Genomic DNA, 21,908 nt, shown 5'->3' with positions numbered 1-21,908 from the left:
CAATTTCCTGGTTTCGATAATGTACTACAGTTATGCAAGATATTAACACTGGGAAGCCCAGCTGAAGGGTGCTCTGGACCTGGACCTCCCTCCTGTGCCTTTGAATCTTCCTGTAAATCTACAATTATTTTCCAATAAAAAACTTATATCAAAAGAAGTAGATGACTGAATTTTAAGAGGCAAAATATTTGAACAAATACTTCATTAAAAAGATAGGCCAATAAGCATGTAAACAGGTGCAAAACATCATTAGTCACTGGGGAAATGCAAATTACAACTGCAATGAGATGCCACTTCACACCTATTAGAGGACTAAAATTTAAAAGACCACAATATTAAGTATTGGTGAGGATATGGAACAACTGTAACTGTTATACATTAGGAATCCAAAAGGGAACGGCCACTTTGGAAAACAATTTGCCGAAAGTTAGCACACATTTCCCATACAACCCCATCATTTCACCTCTAGGTATTTACCCAAGACAAATAAAAACATAGGTCTACACAAAGACCTGTACATGAGTATTTATAGCAGCTTTATTCATAATAGTAATTTTTTTATAATTAAGTATAGAGTATATTTGAGCCCAAAACTTGAGAATGGCCACTGGGGTGCACAGATTTAAGTTGCCCTCATAACATACTCTGATTAGCAGCAGTTACAAGTGAGTTTTAAGGAAGAAAGAAGAGGCAGTTTCTAAATTGTTTACCAGGAATTTACATTAAAATAACTAAGCCATAACAGCGAAAAATTTGAAGCAGCCTCAAAGACTATCAACTAATGAATGGATAAACAATTATGGTTCACTCACGCAATGGATACTACTCAGCAATAAAAAGAATCAATTATGGATACATGTAACAACATGTAACAACAATTATGGATACATGTGGAGGAATACAAAAAGCATGATTATGTTAAGTGAAAGAAACCAGACACAAAGGGCTGCATACCTAATGGTTTTATACAACATTCTAGAAAAGACAAAACTGGAGACAGAAAAAACAGATTAGTAGGTGCCAACGGCTGAGTGGTGTGAGGATGGGATTGATTGCAAAGGGGCACAAGGGACCTTCTGGGGGCAAAGGAGATGGTCTGTATCTTGACTGAGATGGTGGTCACATGACTGTATGCAAAAGACACTGAACTGTACATTTGAAAAGGTAGATTTAAACTTCATTACATGTAAATTTTACTCCTTTTTTTTAAAAGGAGACCAATGGCCGACGGTCTAGTAAAGCATACCCATTAAAGACACACATAGTTCCTCAGCACAACCACAATAGGCTAAGTATGAGGAAGGCAACCTACATAGCAAAGAGCCCCAGGCTTAGGGTCTAAATTCAGTCCACTGTCACTCAGGTTTATGCCTCCAGTAGTAGTGCAGTGGGCTTACCAGAGGGCCCTGGCTCTCTGGAAGAAGAGGTTACAGCCATTAGGTATAAATGTGAGCAGAAATAAAAACTTCAAGAGGTGGACAACCTAAAAGAGGATCGAGTGCCCTCCACAGAGGAAGTCAACAAGACATCAGTGCATGGACAGCCAGCCAGAACAACAAGCAGAAGTACTTTGGAGTTCTGGTTTTCTACAAGTCAGCAAATATTTCAGAAAATGTTTAATAAGTCCTTTGTGATTATGACATATGGCACTTTACAACCTTCTCTCTAACCCTCATGACAATTCCTCAAGGCAAACCTCCCTCTTGAGGTTGCAACAAAGACAGGGAGCCAGCGCCTTGGGAAGCACTCAGGTTCTGGAACCAGAAGACTTGCGTGTGTATCCCAATGCTGCTACCTACTGGTGGGCAGCTTGGTATAGCTGCTAAATCTCTTTGATCTTCCTGTTCCAGAAATGATAATGACAATGAAAATAGACTACATGCTCGCCTTCCTCTCTTGGCAAAATATTATACTTTTAAGAGTGTTCCTTGAAGGCTCTGTTTTTAAACTTATACAAGTAAGTATTTCCCTGAGTTCTATGAGCTACTCTAGCAAATTAATCAAACCCCAAAACAGAGTCATGGGAACCCTGATTTACAATTTTTAGCCAGTCAGAAGCACAGGTAAACAACCTGGTACTTGCAATTGGCACTGGAAGTGGTGGTGGTGATGAGGGATGTCACTCTTGGGGACTGAGCCCTCATCCTGTGGGATCTGATGCCATCTCCAGGCAGTTGGTGTCAGAATTGAATTGGAGCACACCTGGCTAGTGTTTGCTGCAGAACTGATTGCATGCTTGCTGGTGGGAACAAATTCCAAGTAATTTTTTGCAGGGGGGAACCAATGTATTGAGAATAAACATTTTAAGCCTTAAGTGTGTTTTCCCACTCAGTGACAAAAAGAGAAGGGAAGGGGTGTCATCTCTTCCATTGTCCTGTCCTGAAATTAATCTCCACATTTCAAGAAAATTAAGTGTTACTTATTGTGTCAGATTTCTTCAGAGAAACAAAGCCAGTAGGAGATATATATATATACACACACATATATACATACACATATATGAATATAAATACACATAGAGAGACTGAGAGAGAGATCAAGGAACTAGCTCCCGTGACTGTGTGAGCCGGCAAGTCTGCGAGTCATAGGGCAGGCCCGTAGGAGCTGATGCTGCAGTCTGGAGGCAGAATTTCTTCTCCAAGGAAACCTCAGCTTTGCTCTAAAGGCCTTTACACTGATTGAATGTGGCCCACCCACAATACTGAGAAAACCTCTTTTAAAGGCAACTGATTATAGACGTTGACCACATTTACAAAACACCTTCGCAGCAACACCTGGATTAGTGTTTGACTGAATTATAAGTTGACACATATAAAACTGGCCATCACACCTATCATGTGGGCTCATCTGCTATGCAAGGAGAGGGCTGAAAATTCTTACTCAAATCTTCGAGAGAAGCGGAAGGAGGGTTAGGGAGGGGAGGATTGTCTAACAGAAAAAAATTTAAAAAATTCCTGGTCCCTTTCTTCTTGGGCAACTCTTAATTCCATGGAAGGGTCTACTGCTTGTGCCACTCTCATATGAACTCTGTGGCATAAACCAGAAACATCTAACCCAGTATCTAGTCAAGGGATCTGAGTGATATAAAAAGGAAAAAAAAAAGACACAGACAGCAACCTCTCAAAAATAAAAAATAAAATTCATTTATTGAAAAGAAAAAGCTTAACATATGATCCGTGTGCAAACCCCCAAACAGGATCTATGAACTCTGGCATGATCCACATCGCTACACATACCATGCTGGAAGTGCACATCCACGCAGGCAAGTAACATACACAGTACTGTCTAGTTAGCAACACCTACGGATTGGTTGATTTTCTTCACACACCATTGACATGTTTTACAATAGAGTTACCAATTTTATTATCCACTGAAAGAACATAGCTTCCCCAGAATCACTTTGATTTAAACCAAATAACACAGTGAATGACAGGCACCCTGCACCTATATCTCCTACCTTCCTTACTCTGATAACCTCCTATCAGGACCATTTATGTCCTCTGTCCAGGGAACGACTCAGTGGCACAAAGGAAAGAGAAGAAATGTTACAGGCTGATATTGTCGGGGCAAACAGCCTTGCAACCAGTCGGACTTACTGTCTAAAAGTATTAACCGTAATTTCAAAGACAAACCACACCCCTTCCTTTTCCCCTAATGGCCTCAGAGATTTGTAATGTACTTTGGAAAATTAACTTCTAAGGCAGACTGGAAGCCAGCCTCAAGTCCTGCCACTTGGACTCTGTGTCTTCTCTTTGAGGAAGCAGCATTGAGGAAGCAGCATTGTGGACCCAGTGGGGGCAGATGCTGAAGCTTGCCTTAACATCTCAGAAGCTACAAAATAAAATTCACTGATACAGAAACCCTTGCTGTGAGCAGTGAGGAGAGAGAGCTGTAAACAAACATAAATTGAGATTTTTGCACTTCTGAAAAATATGAGGTGAACATTCATGCTAAACAGAGATAATGTTCTAGGAAGGGAGAAATCTGAGAAGAGAAAAGTAAGATGAGAGATGAGAGAGAAGAAACATGATTTTTCAAATGCACTTGTTTAGGATCAACACTTTAAGACTATTGATAAAACTATACATTTCCTGGGGATAGACAGTGAGCAGTGAGCATCAGCCAATGAATCTGGCTGCAGAGGAGAGATGGAAGAGGGCGGCTGAAGTGAAATGACACACATTCACACATATCTCGCCAGGGCTTGTGCAGATGAAGGGATCATAGCAGCTGGACAGCAGCACAACATAAATAATGCCACTTCTGAATGGTGACAACTGCTAGGCAGAGTGAACAGAAGATGCCAGCTCACACTCTTCCCAGCAAGTGTCTGCATTTAGCAGGAGGTGCACTGCCCACTGAGAGCTGGAAGCCTGCTCCCAACAGCAGCATTTGGAGGAGAGAACCACCAAGGGGCTCTGAGAAAGCTACCTCTGACTCTGGGAAATTGGAGTGACAGGAGCAGGGTCACAAAGCTCAAGAGTATCTGGCTGGGAAAGCCCACGGCTCCCCTTTGCTCCAGCAGATGCAGCCTCACACTCCTGAAAGCCTTTGCTCTGTTGCTCTGTGATCGTATTTCTACTTATCGTGGGAGGACACCAGGGAGGCTTCTCTGCTTCAAGAAGCCCTTTGGGCTGCATAAGAGATTCTGGGCTGGCTGAGAGCTGCTTGCATAAGAGGAAGAAGGGCTTCCTCCCACTATTACTGACTGGCTGACCCTTTGCTTGATGCCTAACAGCTGTGCACCTGCACAGCCAGGAAGGCCCACCAGCTGGAGCTGCCCTTCCTGGGTCTTCTGGAAGAGCCACGCAATCAGTCTGTAAGTGTAGCAGGAACACAAGCCAGAGATCAAACAGGCAATGCCAAACTGGCTTCCAGAAATCCTAAAGCTACAGCCAACTCTCCTACATACCATGTTCTCACAGCCAGGCAGCAATAGCCTGCATCTTGCTAAGAGCTGGGGGACCCCCAGTATTCTCCCATCCAGTCCTCAGGTGCCAACATCACAGTCCCAATCTCAGAACTCGGCTGGGCAGGATAGCCTCTAGCAGCTCTGAGTAAACAGAAACGTCCACCAAGGAGGACATGGGCAGGACACAGGTCTGGCCCTCCAGTTGGCCTCTACCTTCTCACTGAGACCACTCTTAGCACCGCTGGGGAAGACAGGTAAGATAGTGGCTGGGCTGTCAGCGCCCGAACTTGGAACCAGGAGATGACAGTTTCCGAGCCCACTTTGGTAACTTCTAAGCCTGAGACTTCAGAAGACAGGGCCTCTGCTACTCCCAGCTAGATTCGTGGTCACATAGCACCTGTTAAGAGTCCACCATAGAACAGAAAGGGTGGTGAAAAGCGTCCTTCTCCTAAGGAAGAACAAGTCAACAATGACGGCATGTTCCTAAGTTAACAAATTATTAGGTAGGTGGGGAGTCACTACAATGAGAGTCCACTTTTCCCATCCCTTCACCTGAAAGTCAGCTCTCCTGGCTTTGGAACAGAAGAGACAGAAAAAACTGGGGCCATGTGGCTGGGTCACAGCCCTTATGAGCTTTGGGTGAAACACAGAAGCAAAATCCCTGATACATTTTTGCTGCTCTCCTTCAACCAACTTTCAGAGTGAACTGTATCTGCAGTGAAGTAAGAGCCTGGTGACGGAACAGAGGAGACGAGGAGTTGGGTCTGTTACTTACACAGGAACACATACACACACATGTGCACACACACAGCTAAAGAGGGGAAATTCATCAATGGCCTTCTGAAATACTTCGTACACCAAGAGGAAAGACGAGGCAGCCCACAGCAAGGCAATGTATCTTCCTCTGCCTTCTCTGAAGTTTGCTCCCAAATCTGAAGGCTGACCTTGAGGAGGGCCAACCTCAAGGCTGTTTGCGAAACCCAGGGAGGCATTCTGGGGGAAAGACAGGGCTCATAATTAGTGTTCAGTGGTTCCTTTCAAAGTCCAAGCCACAGAGGCAGTGTGGGGCCGGGCACTGGTTCTGCCCTATTCCCCACTGATTGTAAACAACCAAGCACCACGCGTAGTGTCAGACCAGTTGCTGTAAAGTCTATGAACTTAATTTCAAACTCTCTGTGCACACTGACCTCAGCTACTCATCCGTGGCAATAGAGCGGGTGTCGTCCCAGCACGATGGCAACTGAGCATTGCTGATCCTTTCACCTGGCATGGGCTGAGGCTGAAACATGGGCCTGCACGCACACAGCCCCATTTTATACGCCTTTCACTCAGCCACCCTTCCCTCAGCCCAGTGCACCTACACACTTCTGCAGTCCTTCAATGTCTTTTCAGTATGAAACCAGGCTGGTCAACAGGAGGCAAAATCTGTGCCTCCTTACCGAGGTACATTTTTAGATGATCCTGATTAAAACCTTTGAGTCCTCAGCCAAGAGTGCCGAGGACCCCAGCAGACATCTCCTGGAGCAAGCTTCTTTTCAGCAGGAGAAGTTGAGTCAAAGTTTACTGAAGAAGAAGTAATTCGTAATAGCCCCAGATCTAGAGACAGTCTAAAAACAAAAATCTGATTTTAAATAAAAGATAAATATTTTCAGTTTAGGCAACACTTCCTATGTTTTAAGAGCTAAAGCAACTAAGAATACCGTACTGTGACCCATCCTAAGGAATCCGCGGAAGAGAAGCATTGCCTTAAGGGGCACAGCAAGCCAGAGAGTCAAGATTAAAAACTCCAGTTTGGGGGGCCTGTTTCAAACGACCAGGTAGGTCCAGCCACCCCCTGGAGACTCGAGTAGGAAGAATACTGAGATACAACATTTGGGAGAGAGATGAGAAAGAAGCCCAGCTTTATAAAGAGGGGGAGTTCCCAGTTATTTAATCTATGCCTAGACCAGAAAAGGTGAACACATGAGGTGGGGGACACTAAAATTGTTAAATAAAGTGAACTGTGCAGTAAGAATGAATTGGGTGAGGCGCACCAGCAGCGGGGGAGGAAGGAGGAGGCATGATGAGGGGGAGCTGGAAAGTTCTGGGTGTAAATAGGTACAAGTGACCAATGGCGGCCCTGTCACTAGTGGCACTTCTGCATGTCTGCCACCCCACTTCTCCCCTGCCCTCAGGTTACCTGGCCCGGGGTATCCAGGAGCCAGGCAGAGGGGTTCCCACACAGCAACCCTGATTTTCCTCAGAGCCTGGACCATACCTGAGGCTCTGGGGACAGGTAACGGGGGACACACGAGGCAGGGGTAGGCAGCTGCAGAGACGAACCCAGATCCCTATATGAAGGCACGGGTGGAATTGATGAAGATGGGAGCATTGCTTGGCTGGATCAGCTCATAGAGGGCCTCATAGGTCCCCACCACAAAGCCCACGAAGCCCAGGACGCTGATCAGGGCGTCCTTGAAGATGGTGAGGGGGCTCATGCCCTCTGAGTAGAAGGTGGTGACCTCCAGGAGTGGTGGGATGATGAGGGCCAGGGCGCTGCTGCTCACGGAGCCCACCAGGGAGATGACCAGGTCCAGGCGGGGAATGAGGATGGCCAAGATGCCTGCAGAAAGAGAGGACATGCCTGTTTAAGATGCCCAGAGCCGGGACAGGTCTGTCTCCCTACTGTTGAGCAAATTCAGCATCTGTCCGTGTTCTAGGATAGAGAGCTCTAAGAAAACGCAGACATTATCCAGTTCAATCTCTGTGAAACAGATGCCCAGAAACATGGAAGAACTGGCATCCCCCTGCAAGGTCAGCAGAACTGGGACTGGAACCTGGATCTTCTGGCTCCAGGTCCTGGGCTTTCAGCTTTTCCTGCTACAGCGCATGACTTCCATCTTTCTGCACAAAAGGAACCAAATTACATTTCAGGGCAATCTGGTTTCTACCAAAGGAGGGAGGGTAGGGGGCAGAAAAGGAGGTGGACATTTCTGAGCAGCTGCTCATTTTCTTACCACTCAGGGAGACTCCAACACAAACATTTCTACTTGACTGACAAGAAACCAAATAGGAAAAGAAACCCCTCTTTCTGGAAAGACACCGTGATAAAACCACATTTCACAGAGCATTTTCATACAGGTGAAAAAAAGCAGTTCTATCTGCAGGCTGACCCCAGGCGAAGTCCCACACAATAACCATATCTCTGTGTCAGGACACCCACTGCCTCTCACATCTGAAACTCAGTCACGGGTGAGCGAGGAAGGCGGAACTCACAGAGACCAATGGTGCACTGCCGCAGAAGGTGCCATCAGCTTCCGTGCCATAGCAGCCATTGCCAACACTGCCAGACAGTGCTGGAAGCAGGAGGAGGCTTCACTGAATACACCTATCCTAGTGCCCACGGACCCCATGCTTCCCATCTCACTGATCTTTCCACCAGGCAGGCAAAGGCCAGTGTTTCACAGCTTTATTGAGGGTTGTGGGCTCTGGAACTAGGTTCTTGTGTTCAGATCTTGGCTCTGCTGCTAATTAGCTGAATGACACTGGGGAAGGTATGGTACCTCTCTATTCCCGTTTTCTTGTTGGCAAAATGGGGATATTAACTGCTCCTATATCATAGAGATGTCATGATGGTCTAATGAGGTTATGCAGGTGCTTCACAAAAGGCCTGGTGTACAGTAGGGATGTCTTACATGTTAATGTTATCGTCATTAGTATTCATCTTTTTGGCCATGAAAAGTGCATCCTGCTACAGTGCATGACTTCCTGTTAGTTACTAACCTGTCAGTAATCAAACACAGTTTCACAGATTGTCTCTCCCACTGCTGGGCTACAGCTGGATGCTCCCAGTATTGATACAGACATCCAGAGCTTATCTACTACCTCACTGATTCCTACAAGAGGGTTACCTTTTATATGAGAGGTTTGCTTCTAAGTTCATTTTGTAAGGCAAAAATGTAGTCAAGTCACTCTAAGAAGGCATCACACTGGTGAGATTGCCAGGACGTCTGAGTCCAAGGCAGCCAATCTCTACATCGATCACTGCTTCCTTGGATGAGCACCAGAAGAAAGGATTGGATTGCATTTCGAGACCAGATTTTGTAAGAAACACTTTAAACTGAAATGTCTGAAGTTGATTTTTGAGGAGCCATAAAAACAAACAAAATAGAATAGCACTCCCTGCAGTAAGATGAGAGACATGTGGGAACCAGGACTTACCAGGTAATATAGTTTGGATATTTGTCGCCTCCAAATTTCATGTTGAAATATGATCCCCAGTGTCGGAGGTGGGGCCTGGTGGGAAGAGTCATGGGAGCAAATCCCTCATGAATGACTTGGTGCCCTCCCCAAGAGAGCTGTTGTTTAAAAGAGCCTGGTACCTCCCTTCCCCTTGCTCCCTGTCTTGCCATGTGAGGCCTGCTCCCCCTTTGCCTTCTGCCATGATTAGAAGCTTCCTGAGGCCCTCACCAGAAGCAGATGCTAGCATCACACTTCCTGCACAGCCTGCAGAGCCATGAGCCAAAATAAACCTCTTTTCTGTATAAATTACCCAGTCTCACGTGCTTCTTTATAACAATGCAAATGGACTAACACACCAAGGAAAGAGTGGATTCATGCCTCCTGCCTCACACCTACCCTGGAGCTGTGCTGTCCAACACAGTAGCCACTAGCAATGGATGGCTATTTACATTGAAATGAATTAAAATGAAATCAATCCTGTTCTTCATTCACACTAGCCACATTTCAAAGTCTCAACTACCACTGGTGCCAGGACCTCAAGCCCCTGGGCCATAACCTCACAGACCTGATGGGCAAGGAAATGCAGAGGGAGAGGAGACAGGGAGTCTGGCGGATCAGTGGCAGGATCTTGTCTGTGAGGAAATGGGAGGCAGATACCCAGGCTAGCTTTCCCAGGGACGCACCATGGGGCGCGGTGGAGAATCCAGCACACGATCAGCCCTGACCTCTTTCTGCTTTGTCAAGTGGAATTGGACAAGGGATTCAAAGCCTGACAGCAAAGGGGCACAAGGATATTGAGTCTCAGATCCACCTCTGCCACAGTGTTATATACTCTGGATCAGTTCTTCATCTTTCCTTCTTCTATTAATCAACCATAACGGCAATTCTCATTAACATCTTCACTGATCTCAGGGCTTTGAGAAGTGTGCAAAAAGTTTAGGCTTTTAATTTCCCTGCAACTCAAAAATAGTATGTTTTCAGCCCTTCGCTGCTTCTAAATAGAGTTGGTGACATCTCCCAAACCTTGAGGGTTGAATATGGAGAAAATTAGAGGTAAAATTGTAGGCTGATGACAAAACAGCATTCTCATCATAGGTCATCTAACGCTCAACAAGAGAGCTGGTCTACTGTGGTACCGACACCAAGACACTTGCTCTCTGTGGGCTCTGGGTCTTCCTGCCTAATGTCACCCTCGCAGTGATGGCGCCAGGTGTTACCGTGGGGTGGAAACTGCACTGAGGAAACAATCGGGAGAACTGAGCCCCAGGGAGAGGGTGGCATAGGAATGAGTGTAGGCTGTGGATTTGGAATGCCCAGGCTTCAACCTCAGCTCTACCACTCAGTGGCTAGTTACTTAAACTCTTTGAGACTCATTTCCCCAACTACTAAACAGGATGGTCAAATGATATCACTCATGTAAAGAAATCAGAGCTCTAAAAACCAATAATAAACATTTCAGTATTATCACTAGTCCCTGCTCCATAACAAGCTGAGTGGCACAGGGCAAATCAGCTTACTATTCTGAGCCTCAGTTCATTCATTTACCTGTGAAATATGGTAACTGGGTGGTGTCTGAAGTCTCGCCCAACTCTGAAATTCCAAGGACTACACATTCCAGTGTTAGTCACTTAGGACTGTGTTCTGGGATATGTTCCTCACCTCACTGACCACTGGGAAGCACCACATCCTGCCTGAAGGTGGCACAGCGAAGTGATGGGGCTCCTTTCCTGGAACACATGGCTTGCCCAAAAGGGAGCTTCTAAGCCACTTGGTTTCGTATGAATAAAGGAAATGTGAGTTATTCCTTCAGTCCCAGCCACACAAGCATCGCCACAAATGCTGAAGTCTGCTCAAGAGACAGGAGGCCTTTATTATCAGAGAAAATGAGTCCCTGGCAGGAGACAAATCAGAGCCTCTCCCAGCCCTGAGAGTCTGTCATCTCCCCACCCTCTCCCATACTGACCTAGCAGGACATATGGGCACTTCATGACAGTTAAGTGGAGTCAGAGAGATGCTCCACTCTGTGGTGAGAGTTAAGTGGAAACAGATACAGAAGCTTGGGATCACAATTTTTCCTCTGATTGGACAAAGATCTTCTGCTTCATCATGATATTTTATAAGTAATCTAAAAACTTGTTCTTGTTTTCACCCCTATATAAGATAAATATGCCTAATAAAAATATCCTTAGTAGAGATTTTAAGAACATTTCTCTCCTCTTAAAGCCAAGATCACAGGGCTGCAAAGGGAAGTCCTTCTTCGTGTCCTAGCTGAACCACATACTCACCGCTGAACCCTACACAAAGCGTGACACCGCAGAGGGCAAGAGCGAGCCTCCCACTAACATGAAGTGGGAAGAAGAGAAGGATGTCCAAACCAAAACAGTATCAGCAGCTCCCAGGGTTCAACAGCACGGGTATCTGTTTTGCCACCATGGAAAATGACTTTAACTCCAGAAGCAGCAATTGACTACTCAGACACGTGGGGCAAATAAAACCCCTTCTGGCACCAAATGTGTTCTGTGAGTTAAAGTGCCTACGAAGAGAAACTCAACAAGGTAGAGATCTCAGGAAGCAGCCAGCCAGGAACACCCCTCTCCCAACTCTCCTCTAATCCCTGCACCCCCCCCACACGAAAAGACCCCAGCCCAGACACAGAGGAAGACATATGTATAACAAACTCAGTTATACACTTCCCGGCAGCAGCTCAGCTGTGGTATGTATCAAAGCGGGGACAGAGGCCAACCTCAGCTCGGCCACACGATTAGTCAAGAGAGCTCCAACAGTATTACAAAACGTCTTCCCTTCGGGTGAAGAGACGCAAAGAATATGATCTTTTAAACTGCTGAAGCAACATAAGGCCAACAGTCATGTTCACAGAAGGAACTGGATTCTGAAGCCTGTGGTTTTGAACCAGCATCAGAAAGAGCTGACTTATGCACAAGACAAGAGCAAAGCACTGAAAAGAACAAACACACACACTTAGGAAATATGCTCGCCATTTACAGCTCTTGTGCTGGGAGCTCTTGCTGCTACTTTATTAGGATCAAAGCTCTTAAAACCTACCATGTTACTTTTAAATGTTTATAAATATGCCTTTAAAATTCACAATAGTCTTGGACAGAATACAAAATTTGACTTAGTGGGGGTATAAATTTAAAAAATATGAAAGCAAGGGAAACAACCTCCATGTCTAACATTAAAGAAGTACCTTAGTTAATATGATCCACCAATACAGTGAAATACCATGAGGTCATGAAAATATTAGTGAAAGATATGAATATTCGTGATATAAAATTAAATAAAATGTGAAAGACAAAGTCATATGTAAACTACAATTGCAACTATTTTTACAATGAACCCATGAGGATTAAGACACAGAAGATACAATGCAAAAAATATATTACTTTGTTAAATTGGTGGAATATTGGAATTTCTTCTTTTATTCCCAAATGTTTTTACACTGACTTTCTTTTAGAGTAATATTTGTGTAGAAACTTAAAATCAAGCGCCAAGCATCTGTACAGAATCACAGAATTTTGGAGTTCAGAGAAATCTTGGAGATCAGACACCCATCCTATCTTACAGTTGAGGACCCTGAGGCCTTGCGAGGGTTCCTGGAGGCGGGCCAGGGTTACACAGCTAATGAATGATACTGCTCTTCTTCACTGTAGCTGCAAGACTAAAAAGTGTGAAAGGCCCAGAGGTACGAAGAAGCTACTCTGCTTGGACCTGGAAGCTTCATCCTCTAAAAATCTGACTGCTTGGAATGTTTTGCAGCTCTGCATTCCAGTCTGAACAGGCTTCTTGAATGATGCGATTTTATGTAATTATATCTTCAGAAATAGGTTTCTGAAATTTTCATAGCGAACTGAAGTAAAATGTGTCACATGGCAAATGCCACAGAGAACCAGTATGAATCACTGAAGGATGGATGGGTTATTGCTCCAAAGAAATCTAAAAAACCATTGATCCTACAACTCCAGACTCCACCAGGTGGGGCCAGCCTCTTCCACACAAGGTCTGGACATAAGGTGACCTGCTAAGTCAGCATTTCCAAAAATATGGGCTGGAAGTAGATACTGTCCAATATGAAATCATAACAAAATGAGCATTATTCTATGAAATACTTGTTTTTCCTCCCCTTTTTCTCCAACAGTTTGAAATTAAGCATCACAAAGTCCATATCAGCCATAGTAATCTTTGGAGGATAGGGGAGAGTGGGGAGAAAGCTGAATTCCAAGAAGGCAAAAAAAAAAAAAAATGAAACTACACCAAATTCCTCCTGTTCCCCTTGGAGGATGAAGAGGAGGAGGAAAAGTTGTGGAAAAGATAGGAAAACACCAGAAATAGCAAAAAAAGAAGCTGCTGTTAAAATGTACGAGTATAAATGAAAAACATCAATTAAAGATCTAAAATCACACACTAATCAATGGTGCTGAAAGATCTGAAAGAACAGAAAAGCAAGAACAAAATGAACTTGCATGAATACATTTAAGTTGCTGCTACCATGAAAGGCCTCTACAGAGTCCCACAATTACTTCAAAGTCTCCAAAGAAGGTGAGAGAGGCGAGTGCTCTGAGAGATAAAGGGGGCTGCCTTTTTGAACAGGATGACGTGCAATGCTAAGTCACAACAGATCACAGAAGGGAAAAACAACTGCACACACTTGAAGACCAAAAGCAGCCATGTCTTCTGAGCATCGTGCTGTTGAAGGGAGACAAGACTCACAGACAGGGCCAGGAAAAGTGAAGCAAAATCCAAGAGGCATCTAAGGATAACATGAGGTCTGTGAATCAGAGACTACTGTCTCCTGTGGGGTGCTGCAGAAATAAACCTGGCAGGAAGTGTGACATATGTTACAGGGAGGCTGAGTCAGGCTGGCGGGGAAAACTGGGCAGGGAGAGGAGCCAGGCTCCTGTCACTGCCCCAGCTCAATAGGCAGGGAGGAGAAGCTGTTTAGTCAGGAAGGCACATTTTACCTAGAGAGACCTACTTTTTCTGGAAGGAACACTTTGGAGAAAAGCAAATTATTTGAACTAACCACATTCTTTCTTCCAGTGCCCTTTAGATTTAAGAATTGGGCCCTGAGAGTTTACATTATAAATACGGTACACGTGAAAGCTGTCTCCTCAGCACTTAGAGCTACTCCATCCACGATGGAAATATACACCTTAGAATCAAAGCATGGGGAGTTACTGGCACAAGATAGGATTAAAATCTGGAATCCAAACATCCCATCTTAGCAGTACACGTTAAGGCAATCTACTAGAAAAGCAGGATACATCATGTTCCTTCTTTTTCAGTCACTGTGGGAAGAGCAGCTGGCTTTCAACAGCCCTGGGCCCTGGATTAGCAGCTGCGTGGGCTGTTTCTACAGGCTGGTCTAGGAGAGGGCCTGAAAGAATGACTGAGAGCAAATGCTAGACAACATTCCCATCTTTCATCCTTAAAACATTCAACCCGAATTAGAATTTTAAAAATCATATGGATCTATTTTTATTCCAAAGACAGAGGCTCAGACTGAATAATTTAAGAAAATTCTCAGGGAAGTCTCAATGTAAGCAAAGAGGTTCTTGTTCAAAAAAAAAAAAAAATAGAACCAAAAAGAGGAATCTATGCTTTAAGCATTTCCATTTGGAAAACTATTGCAAATCTCTTAGAAACTTAAGTTCACTATTATAGACCAATTTGCTCCGGGGTTCTCTAGTCTACCAACTCACAAAAGCTACAAAAAAAAAATTTTACTTTTATTTTCTAAATGTCACCAGTTTTCAACCACAGCAAACAGAAGGATATCCTGTCTTTTAACTTACACTCCTTGGAACGGGGCTGAGAGAAGAAGAATAAAACACAAGTGATCAATCAAATGCCTAGGTTAATCACTAGAAATTTTCTGAAACATATTTAGTAAGACTGACATTAAAAAATGTGTAGAATACTATCGTACAGGCTCTAAAGGAAATCTAAGGAGTAACTTGGCACACTGGAAAAACAACAATTCGAAAAAACAAATAAGTACCCTTCATCAAAGTAACTTACACTCATTACAGATACGGGTTAAATGGCTTTCAGACCTTTACCTTATTTAATATGGGATAGCAGTTGTATGTCTTTACTCTGAATGATAACCATCTCCACAGCATTTCATACCCTATCTATAAATAAACCACTGTCCTCATTCCCATGTTCTTTAGAGTACATACGTAATTAATTCACTTCCCCATCTGGAGGTGCCTCAACTCTCAAAGCGAGGCCATGGGCCAGTTTCTCTGCCCACAAACATAGGCAGTATGTGTCAAAAGACACGTACTGCCTTTTCTCACGCAAGCCCTGGAGACTGGGTGCCCTTTAGGGAAAAACAAGCAAGGCAATTATTGTCTTCTACTCACATGTTAGGCAGACCAGCACTGTGCGCACAAACAGGTCCACCACTAACTCACAGTGCTCGGGTGCTCGGGACACAAAGAAGGGGATGATGATCTCAGCTGGGACGTAGAACTGGAGCGCGTAGGTGAAAAAGATCCCGATGGAGTACAGCAGCTTAACTGACTGGTACAACCTGCCGAGACACACAGGAGACATTCCAAGCCTGCTCAGCACACTTATACATCAGCAGCAAGAGTGCAAAATGGTCCCATTGCGATTTGTTGACACTTATCAAGGCTACAAATCTACATGTCCTTCGGACCCAGCAATTTCATGTCTAAACATTTAGCTCGCAGATATCCTCGCACATGTACCCAAAAGCTTATATTCACAATATCTCACTGCAGCACTATTTAAGAAGGAAAGACAAAACAATTTAAACGTTAACCAGTGGGAACTGGTTGGACAAATCGTGGTGCCCCCATATAGCTTTTAACAAAGTATAAGGCAGAACTCCAGGTGTGATATGAAACTATCCCCACGATATATCACTCTATCATGTGATATAGTATATCACTCTATCACGATATATATCACGATATATCACTCTATCATGTGATATAGTATATCACTCTATCACGATATATATCATGATATATCACTCTATCATGTGATATAGTATATCACTATCATGAGGACACTTTTATATCACTTTTTTTTTTTTTTTTTTTGAGACGGAGTCTTGCTCTGCCACCCAGGCTGGAGTGCAGTGGCCGGATCTCAGCTCACTGGAAGCTCCGCCTCCAGGGTTTACACCATTCTCCTGCCTCAGCCTCCCGAGTAGCTGGGACTACAGGCGCCCGCCTCGTCGCCCGGCTAGTTTTTTGTATTTTTAAGTAGAGACAGGGTTTCACCGTATTAGCCAGGATGGTCTCGATCTCCTGACCTCGTGATCCGCCCGTCTCGGCCTCCCAAAGTGCTGGGATTACAGGCTTGACTTTTTTTAAGTGAAGAAAGCACGAAGCAATACAGTATCTATAGAGTGCTACAATTTGTCTTAAAAAAGAAAAAAGAGGAGAAAAAAACATACCCTCGCCCCACATGACAATCTTACATACATTAAGCATCTCAAAAAAAAAAGAAAGAAAGAAACTGGGAATATGATTGCCTCTGAAATGGGAAATTGTGAAACTGGGAACTAGAGTGGAGGGCGAGGGGTGGAAACTAAATGCTCTCTGTGTACCTTTTGAAAATCTGAATCTTTGCCATGGGTATATGGGTGTATATGCCTTCAAAAATAAAAACAAAAATGCAATTAAAATGTCACAAGCCTATTTATATCTGTCCCATCCGAGTCAAGTGTCCCTAGAATTAGATGAAGACACTGCAGGACCAAGAGGCCGGAGCAGAATTCCATCTTTCCATACCACTATGGCTCTCTTCCTACTACTGCTTCAGGTGTAGCTTCCAAAAAAGACGTTAACTCACCATGGGATATCCCTATTTTATCACTTCAGTGCCTTGACTGCAGAGTAGGAAAAAAGTCTGTGATCAACTTACAGATCTGACTTGGTCATTAAAAGGAAAGGTCTCTGTCCCTAAGCAAAGCTCCACTTTAAACCAGACCTTCATGTGCGAAGCAGCAAGAAACATTTGTTCTCCCTTGTTGGAAATCTATTTAAATGTGCTAATACAGACTGTGTATATGTGCATTGAGTTTCTCTGTGGTTGAACTTAAAATCTAGAAGATGTTCTTATGCTATAAGCAAGAGAACAACCTTGTAAAGACTGAGTTTGGTAAAAGGTCATACTTGCTCCACGAATAGATAATAAAAACTCTTTGAAACAATCTGGTGGCTCTATCATTAAACTCAAAGCAGCCCGAAAGCCTCTGGAGAGCTATGAAGTCTGGACTCAGGAGAGTGACACCTGCAGGGATAGCCAAATAAATTACACCCAAATAGAGGCAGAAAAGTTACAGCAGCTGGGTTTGGGGTGTTAGGAAAGAAGACAGATGCTCCTCTATGGCTTCAGATCATGTGGGCTGCTTCTGTTGCTCCCGATTCATTTATCTTTCAGGGAAAGGTGACACAGTTACACCAAGCTACTACCTGCCTCTTCCTTCTTGGAAGGGCAGAAATGTTTGGCAATTTAAAAGTAGGCACCAGATGGATATGCCAATTACCCTGAGCTGATAATTACACATTGTATATATGTATCCAAATGTCACACATACTGCATACAGATATATAATTAGTATGCCTCACGAGTTAAAATCAACTGAAAAAGAATTTTAAAAAATAAAAAGCGAATCCAGGTCTATAGCCATACCATTCTGAATGTGCTCAATCTCATCTGATCTTGGAAGCTAAGCAGGGTCAAGCCTGGTTCGTACTTGAATGGGAAAGCCCCTGGAAATATTGAGTGCTGCTGATTTAAAAAATACAATACAATAAAACAAAACAAAACAAAACAAAATAAAAAGCACACCCAGGCAGATCAGCCAGCCTAGACTGAAAGGTGATTCTGATCCACAGGGCACTCAACAAGCTTCTCAGTGTCTGCTAACAGCTGCTCTCCACTATGAGATGATTAATCTTCAAAACAGGATGGTTGCTCAGCACATGCCCTGAGACACCATCTACCTTTTCAGGAAGCATTTCAATATGGCTATTTCCCTATAATACACTCATCAATGCAAGAGAGGTACGAAAGGACTCCCAACAATCCCCAGCCCACAGTGAGATGCTCCCACCTGCATATCAAGCCTGTGACTACCAAGGAAGAGGCACAACTGATGCTGGGAACCAAATGCAGGTTTGCCCTCCCATCTCCCTGTCCATTTGGAATGGTTTACAGTGAATGGACTAGATACTCGGTCCTTTTGAGCTTAGGAATTCCAAGGAGAAATGGCTTATCCATCAGCTGATCAGCACCACTGGCTTCAGCAGAAGGCTCTACATGAATAACGTAAACAGAATGCAGTCCAGGGCAGCCAGTGAGGGCTGGCAGTAGCAGAAGACGGTGGGCTAGATTGAAGTGGGCTGGTTTAAGAGATAAGTAAGAGGAAAAATCCACACTCTGATCCATTAGTTTTAAAAAATATCCAGTGCTCCTAGGTTTCCATCCTCCCCTGACGTACCAGCAGTTGGGCAGGTTGAGGGTTATGCTGCCTTGGATATTAGCTCCAAATTGCAGGTACCCCAGACACCCCAGACTGATGTAGAGGATGGTGACGATGACCATGCCCAGGTATAGGATGAGTGGGAACTTCCGAGGATCCTTCATTTTGTTTTCCAGGGGTAGAACCTATGAGAGAGGAGTGAGAGAGGAGAGAAAGTGCAGAAAAAAGCAAAGTTAATGGCCAAGAAAAAAAAAATGCTCAGAAAAAAAAGTAATTCTTTTATCCCCAGAATTCTCCAGAAGCACATCTCCTCTTTAAAGTTATTTCATCAGACGTTATGCTCTTGGAACTAGAAGGGACTCTGCAGTCCACTGCCTAGCCAGGAAGTCCTAAAAGTAAGGGTGGGCAGGACACAAGCCCAGGACTTCTGGCTCAGGACAGTGCTCTGTTCTCCTGCTGCAGGATCCCTGCAGGCTGGGAATGTCCCTTGCCCTGTGAGTGAGGCCACATGGCAATCAGAAGGCCTTCCCACATCATGCCCACCTGGCATCTAACCTGAGATCACAGCTTCCTGCTAACCTGTCTAAAGAATGCAAAATATAGGTTAGGGAAAACTGCCACTCTAGCTCAACACGGGCAAGCACGAGCAGCGACAAGTTAAACCTCCAAGTGAGAGAAACTGCAGTGTGAAAGACAGCATGACTTCATAGAGGATCTCGAGACATGGGTACTTAACAACGCCCAGTTTCCAGACTCCTATTACAAACCACTGACCTTTGCTGCCTCCTTCGTCATAACAGAGGACATTCTTTAACTGTGGTAAAGGCAAAGGAAAGGCCCCTATGAAAATGAGTTTATTTAGGAATTGGGAAAATGGTGTGACTGAGGATCTTCACGGTCTGCCATCAACTGGATCTGGCATGGCTAATACGGAAGAGCAACACTGGGCAAGGTCTAGCTGTGCCACAAACTTTGATCTTGTTATTACACTTATTTTCCTGCAGCACCTGTGGCCATGAAGCACAATGGGTCTGTGCTGCACACACCGACACGATCCTGCTGCAGGCCTGGTGCTCACAGGGGCTCCCAGTGTCCCCCACCACCTGCTCCAGCTTCAGTTAATCCACATCCATTAGAAACAGCTTCTAAATGTATCTGTCAGTTTTCTTCATACCAAGAATACAAAGAGCCAGAGGGCAGGGAGCCCATCTCCTCCATGTCCTATCTGGCCTGTGACAGCTGCATGAACACAGAGCACACGATGAATACACAGTGTGCAGCCTGGCACTTCACCCTGATGCAATGAACAAGCTCTAGATCCAAAACCAAGAGTCAATCTAGCAGTGTTCTCTCTCTATTGTAAAAAAGTAGAAATACAAAGAAATCTTGAAAACAAATAATGTTTGCAGAATAACTTTATATACAAGTGGTGATGAAACCAAGCAAACAATTTCTGCACTGTGCTGTTAGGGAAAGCTACTAAAAATTTAGCACGAGGTCCCTTAGGATGCCCAGGAACCCAAGGCCTCTTGGCATCTTTCCACACTTTCTCGGCCTCTTCTTTCCAGTCCTGAGTTCTTGGGATCTCTTTCTCACTGCTGAAATACGGGCCCGCTCAGGCTTCTGCCCCAGCAGCAAGAAACCATTTGTGTTTCTGAATTAAAGTGAGATCCTCTTCATGGGCAATGAAAAGCCCCAAGAAAAAGCACAGGGCAAGGTATAAAACCTCAAGCAGATCAATGATTTACATGTGATCACTCCCAAAGCCTCCCCCATGAGGTCAGAGCCTCAACGTGTTCCATCAACACCACTTGGGTGATTTCTCACGATTTTGACAAAAAATGTGTACAGCTTCTAGGTTTTCTTAAAAGCAAATAAGGTGTCTGGGAAATCAAAAAAGAGAAAGAAGTGCCGTGCCAGGAGGAGGCTCTTCCCATTTGTGGAGCCCTTGGCCAGGAATAACTTTCTTCAGCGAAGAGTTTTGTACCATTATTATGAAAAATACAAATAAAATTCAAATTAGGTAAAATTGAGGGGTAGATTCCTCTTTAGGAAAAGCATTCGGTGAAATCACAGAATGCTGAGCCAAGAGTGAAGGCTGCTTTTTTGCATGCAGAAAATACACCAAACCAATGTTGTAGGGCAGAGAAATTATTCATACATTTATTGATTCAATAATAAAATAATATTAATAAAATTAAAATATATTAAACATTTACCATGTGTCAGGGTCTGTGCAAAGCACTTTGCACATATCTCATTTAATCCTAATAACTATGAATCATTAAGTTCACTTTTCAGGAATAAACAATGAAGGCTCAAAGAGGTGAAGCCCTTGCTCAAGGTCACACAGCTATTCTATGGCAGAGCCAGGACTTACCCCCAAGTCAGTCTGACTCTAGACCTTGCCTTCCTGATTGCCATATACTATTGCTTACTGCACACATAGGAGATGAGTGTGCAACGAAGGGGCCTTGAATGTAAACATTTTAAAATTATATATAATTTGTCTTGAAAAGTTGAAGCTGGGAAATCTCAATGGAATCCCTGAAACACTATTCACTAACTGACCAGTGAGTCACAGAAGATAATTTCTCTTTTTTGAGACAGAGTCGCGTTCTGTCACCCAGGCTGGAGTGCAGTGGCACGATCTTGGCTCACTGCAACCTCCGCCTCCCTGGTTCAAGCGATTCTCCTGCCTCAGCCTCTTGAGTGGCTGTGATTATAGGCGTGTACCACCATGCCCAGCTGATTTTTGTATATTTAGTAGAGACGGGGTTTCACCGTGTTGGCCAGGCTGGTTTTGAACTCCCGACCTCAAGTCATCCCCAGGCTCTGGCCTCCCAAAGTGCTGAGATTACAGGTGTGAGCCACTGCGCCTGGCCTCAGAAGATAATTTCTAACAGTGTTTCCTCAGCATTCCTTGAAACAGACCTGGAGGACACCAAGGGCACTAGAGAACACTAGCCCAAATCACAGTGCAGCTCTTACCATTCCAATGCCTTCAAATGCAAAAATCGCTGTGCCAAAGAAGAGAGGGTAGGTCTTCCAGGGAGCCACCAAGGGGAGGTGGCTGGGGTCCGGGATCCTCTGAAAGAGAGAAAGCAAAGCAAAGCAAAAGGCTATACAGAAATTCAAGATTTGAACTGTGAATCAGAGAGGTCATACCTTTTAACAAATCCGAGATTTTCTAAAGGAAGAAAGTCTAATACCTGACAGATGTTTAGGGACATTTAACCTTTGTACGTTTTTCTCTTCAGGCTAAGAAAAACCCACTTGTTTGGG

At 44.2% G+C, this 21,908-nt stretch overlaps 1 protein-coding gene across 7 annotated transcripts in view; it reads right to left on the bottom strand.

Moving 5' to 3' along the window:
* Nucleotides 1-1,210: 1,210 nt before the first annotated feature.
* Nucleotides 1,211-21,908, bottom strand: part of SLC36A1 (solute carrier family 36 member 1) — a 59,949-nt gene continuing 39,251 nt past the window's right edge. For 6 of the 7 annotated variants that reach the window (XM_033180659.1, XM_033180662.1, XM_033180660.1 and 3 more), the window contains 4 exons: nt 21,615-21,713; nt 18,642-18,808; nt 15,523-15,692; nt 1,211-7,514 (listed from right to left, as the gene is read on the bottom strand). In XM_033180659.1, the coding sequence (XP_033036550.1) occupies nt 7,243-7,514; nt 15,523-15,692; nt 18,642-18,808; nt 21,615-21,713 (708 nt within the window). In that variant the 3' untranslated portion in view covers nt 1,211-7,242. The remainder of the gene's footprint in view (nt 7,515-15,522; nt 15,693-18,641; nt 18,809-21,614; nt 21,714-21,908) is intronic. The other variant, XM_033180658.1, reaches the window with a different exon arrangement.

The sequence above is a fragment of the Trachypithecus francoisi genome, unplaced genomic scaffold (genome assembly GCF_009764315.1).
Source record: "Trachypithecus francoisi isolate TF-2019V2 unplaced genomic scaffold, Tfra_2.0 Lachesis_group2, whole genome shotgun sequence".
Taxonomy (NCBI): domain Eukaryota; kingdom Metazoa; phylum Chordata; class Mammalia; order Primates; family Cercopithecidae; genus Trachypithecus; species Trachypithecus francoisi.
This window is presented reverse-complemented; position numbering and strand designations above follow the sequence as displayed.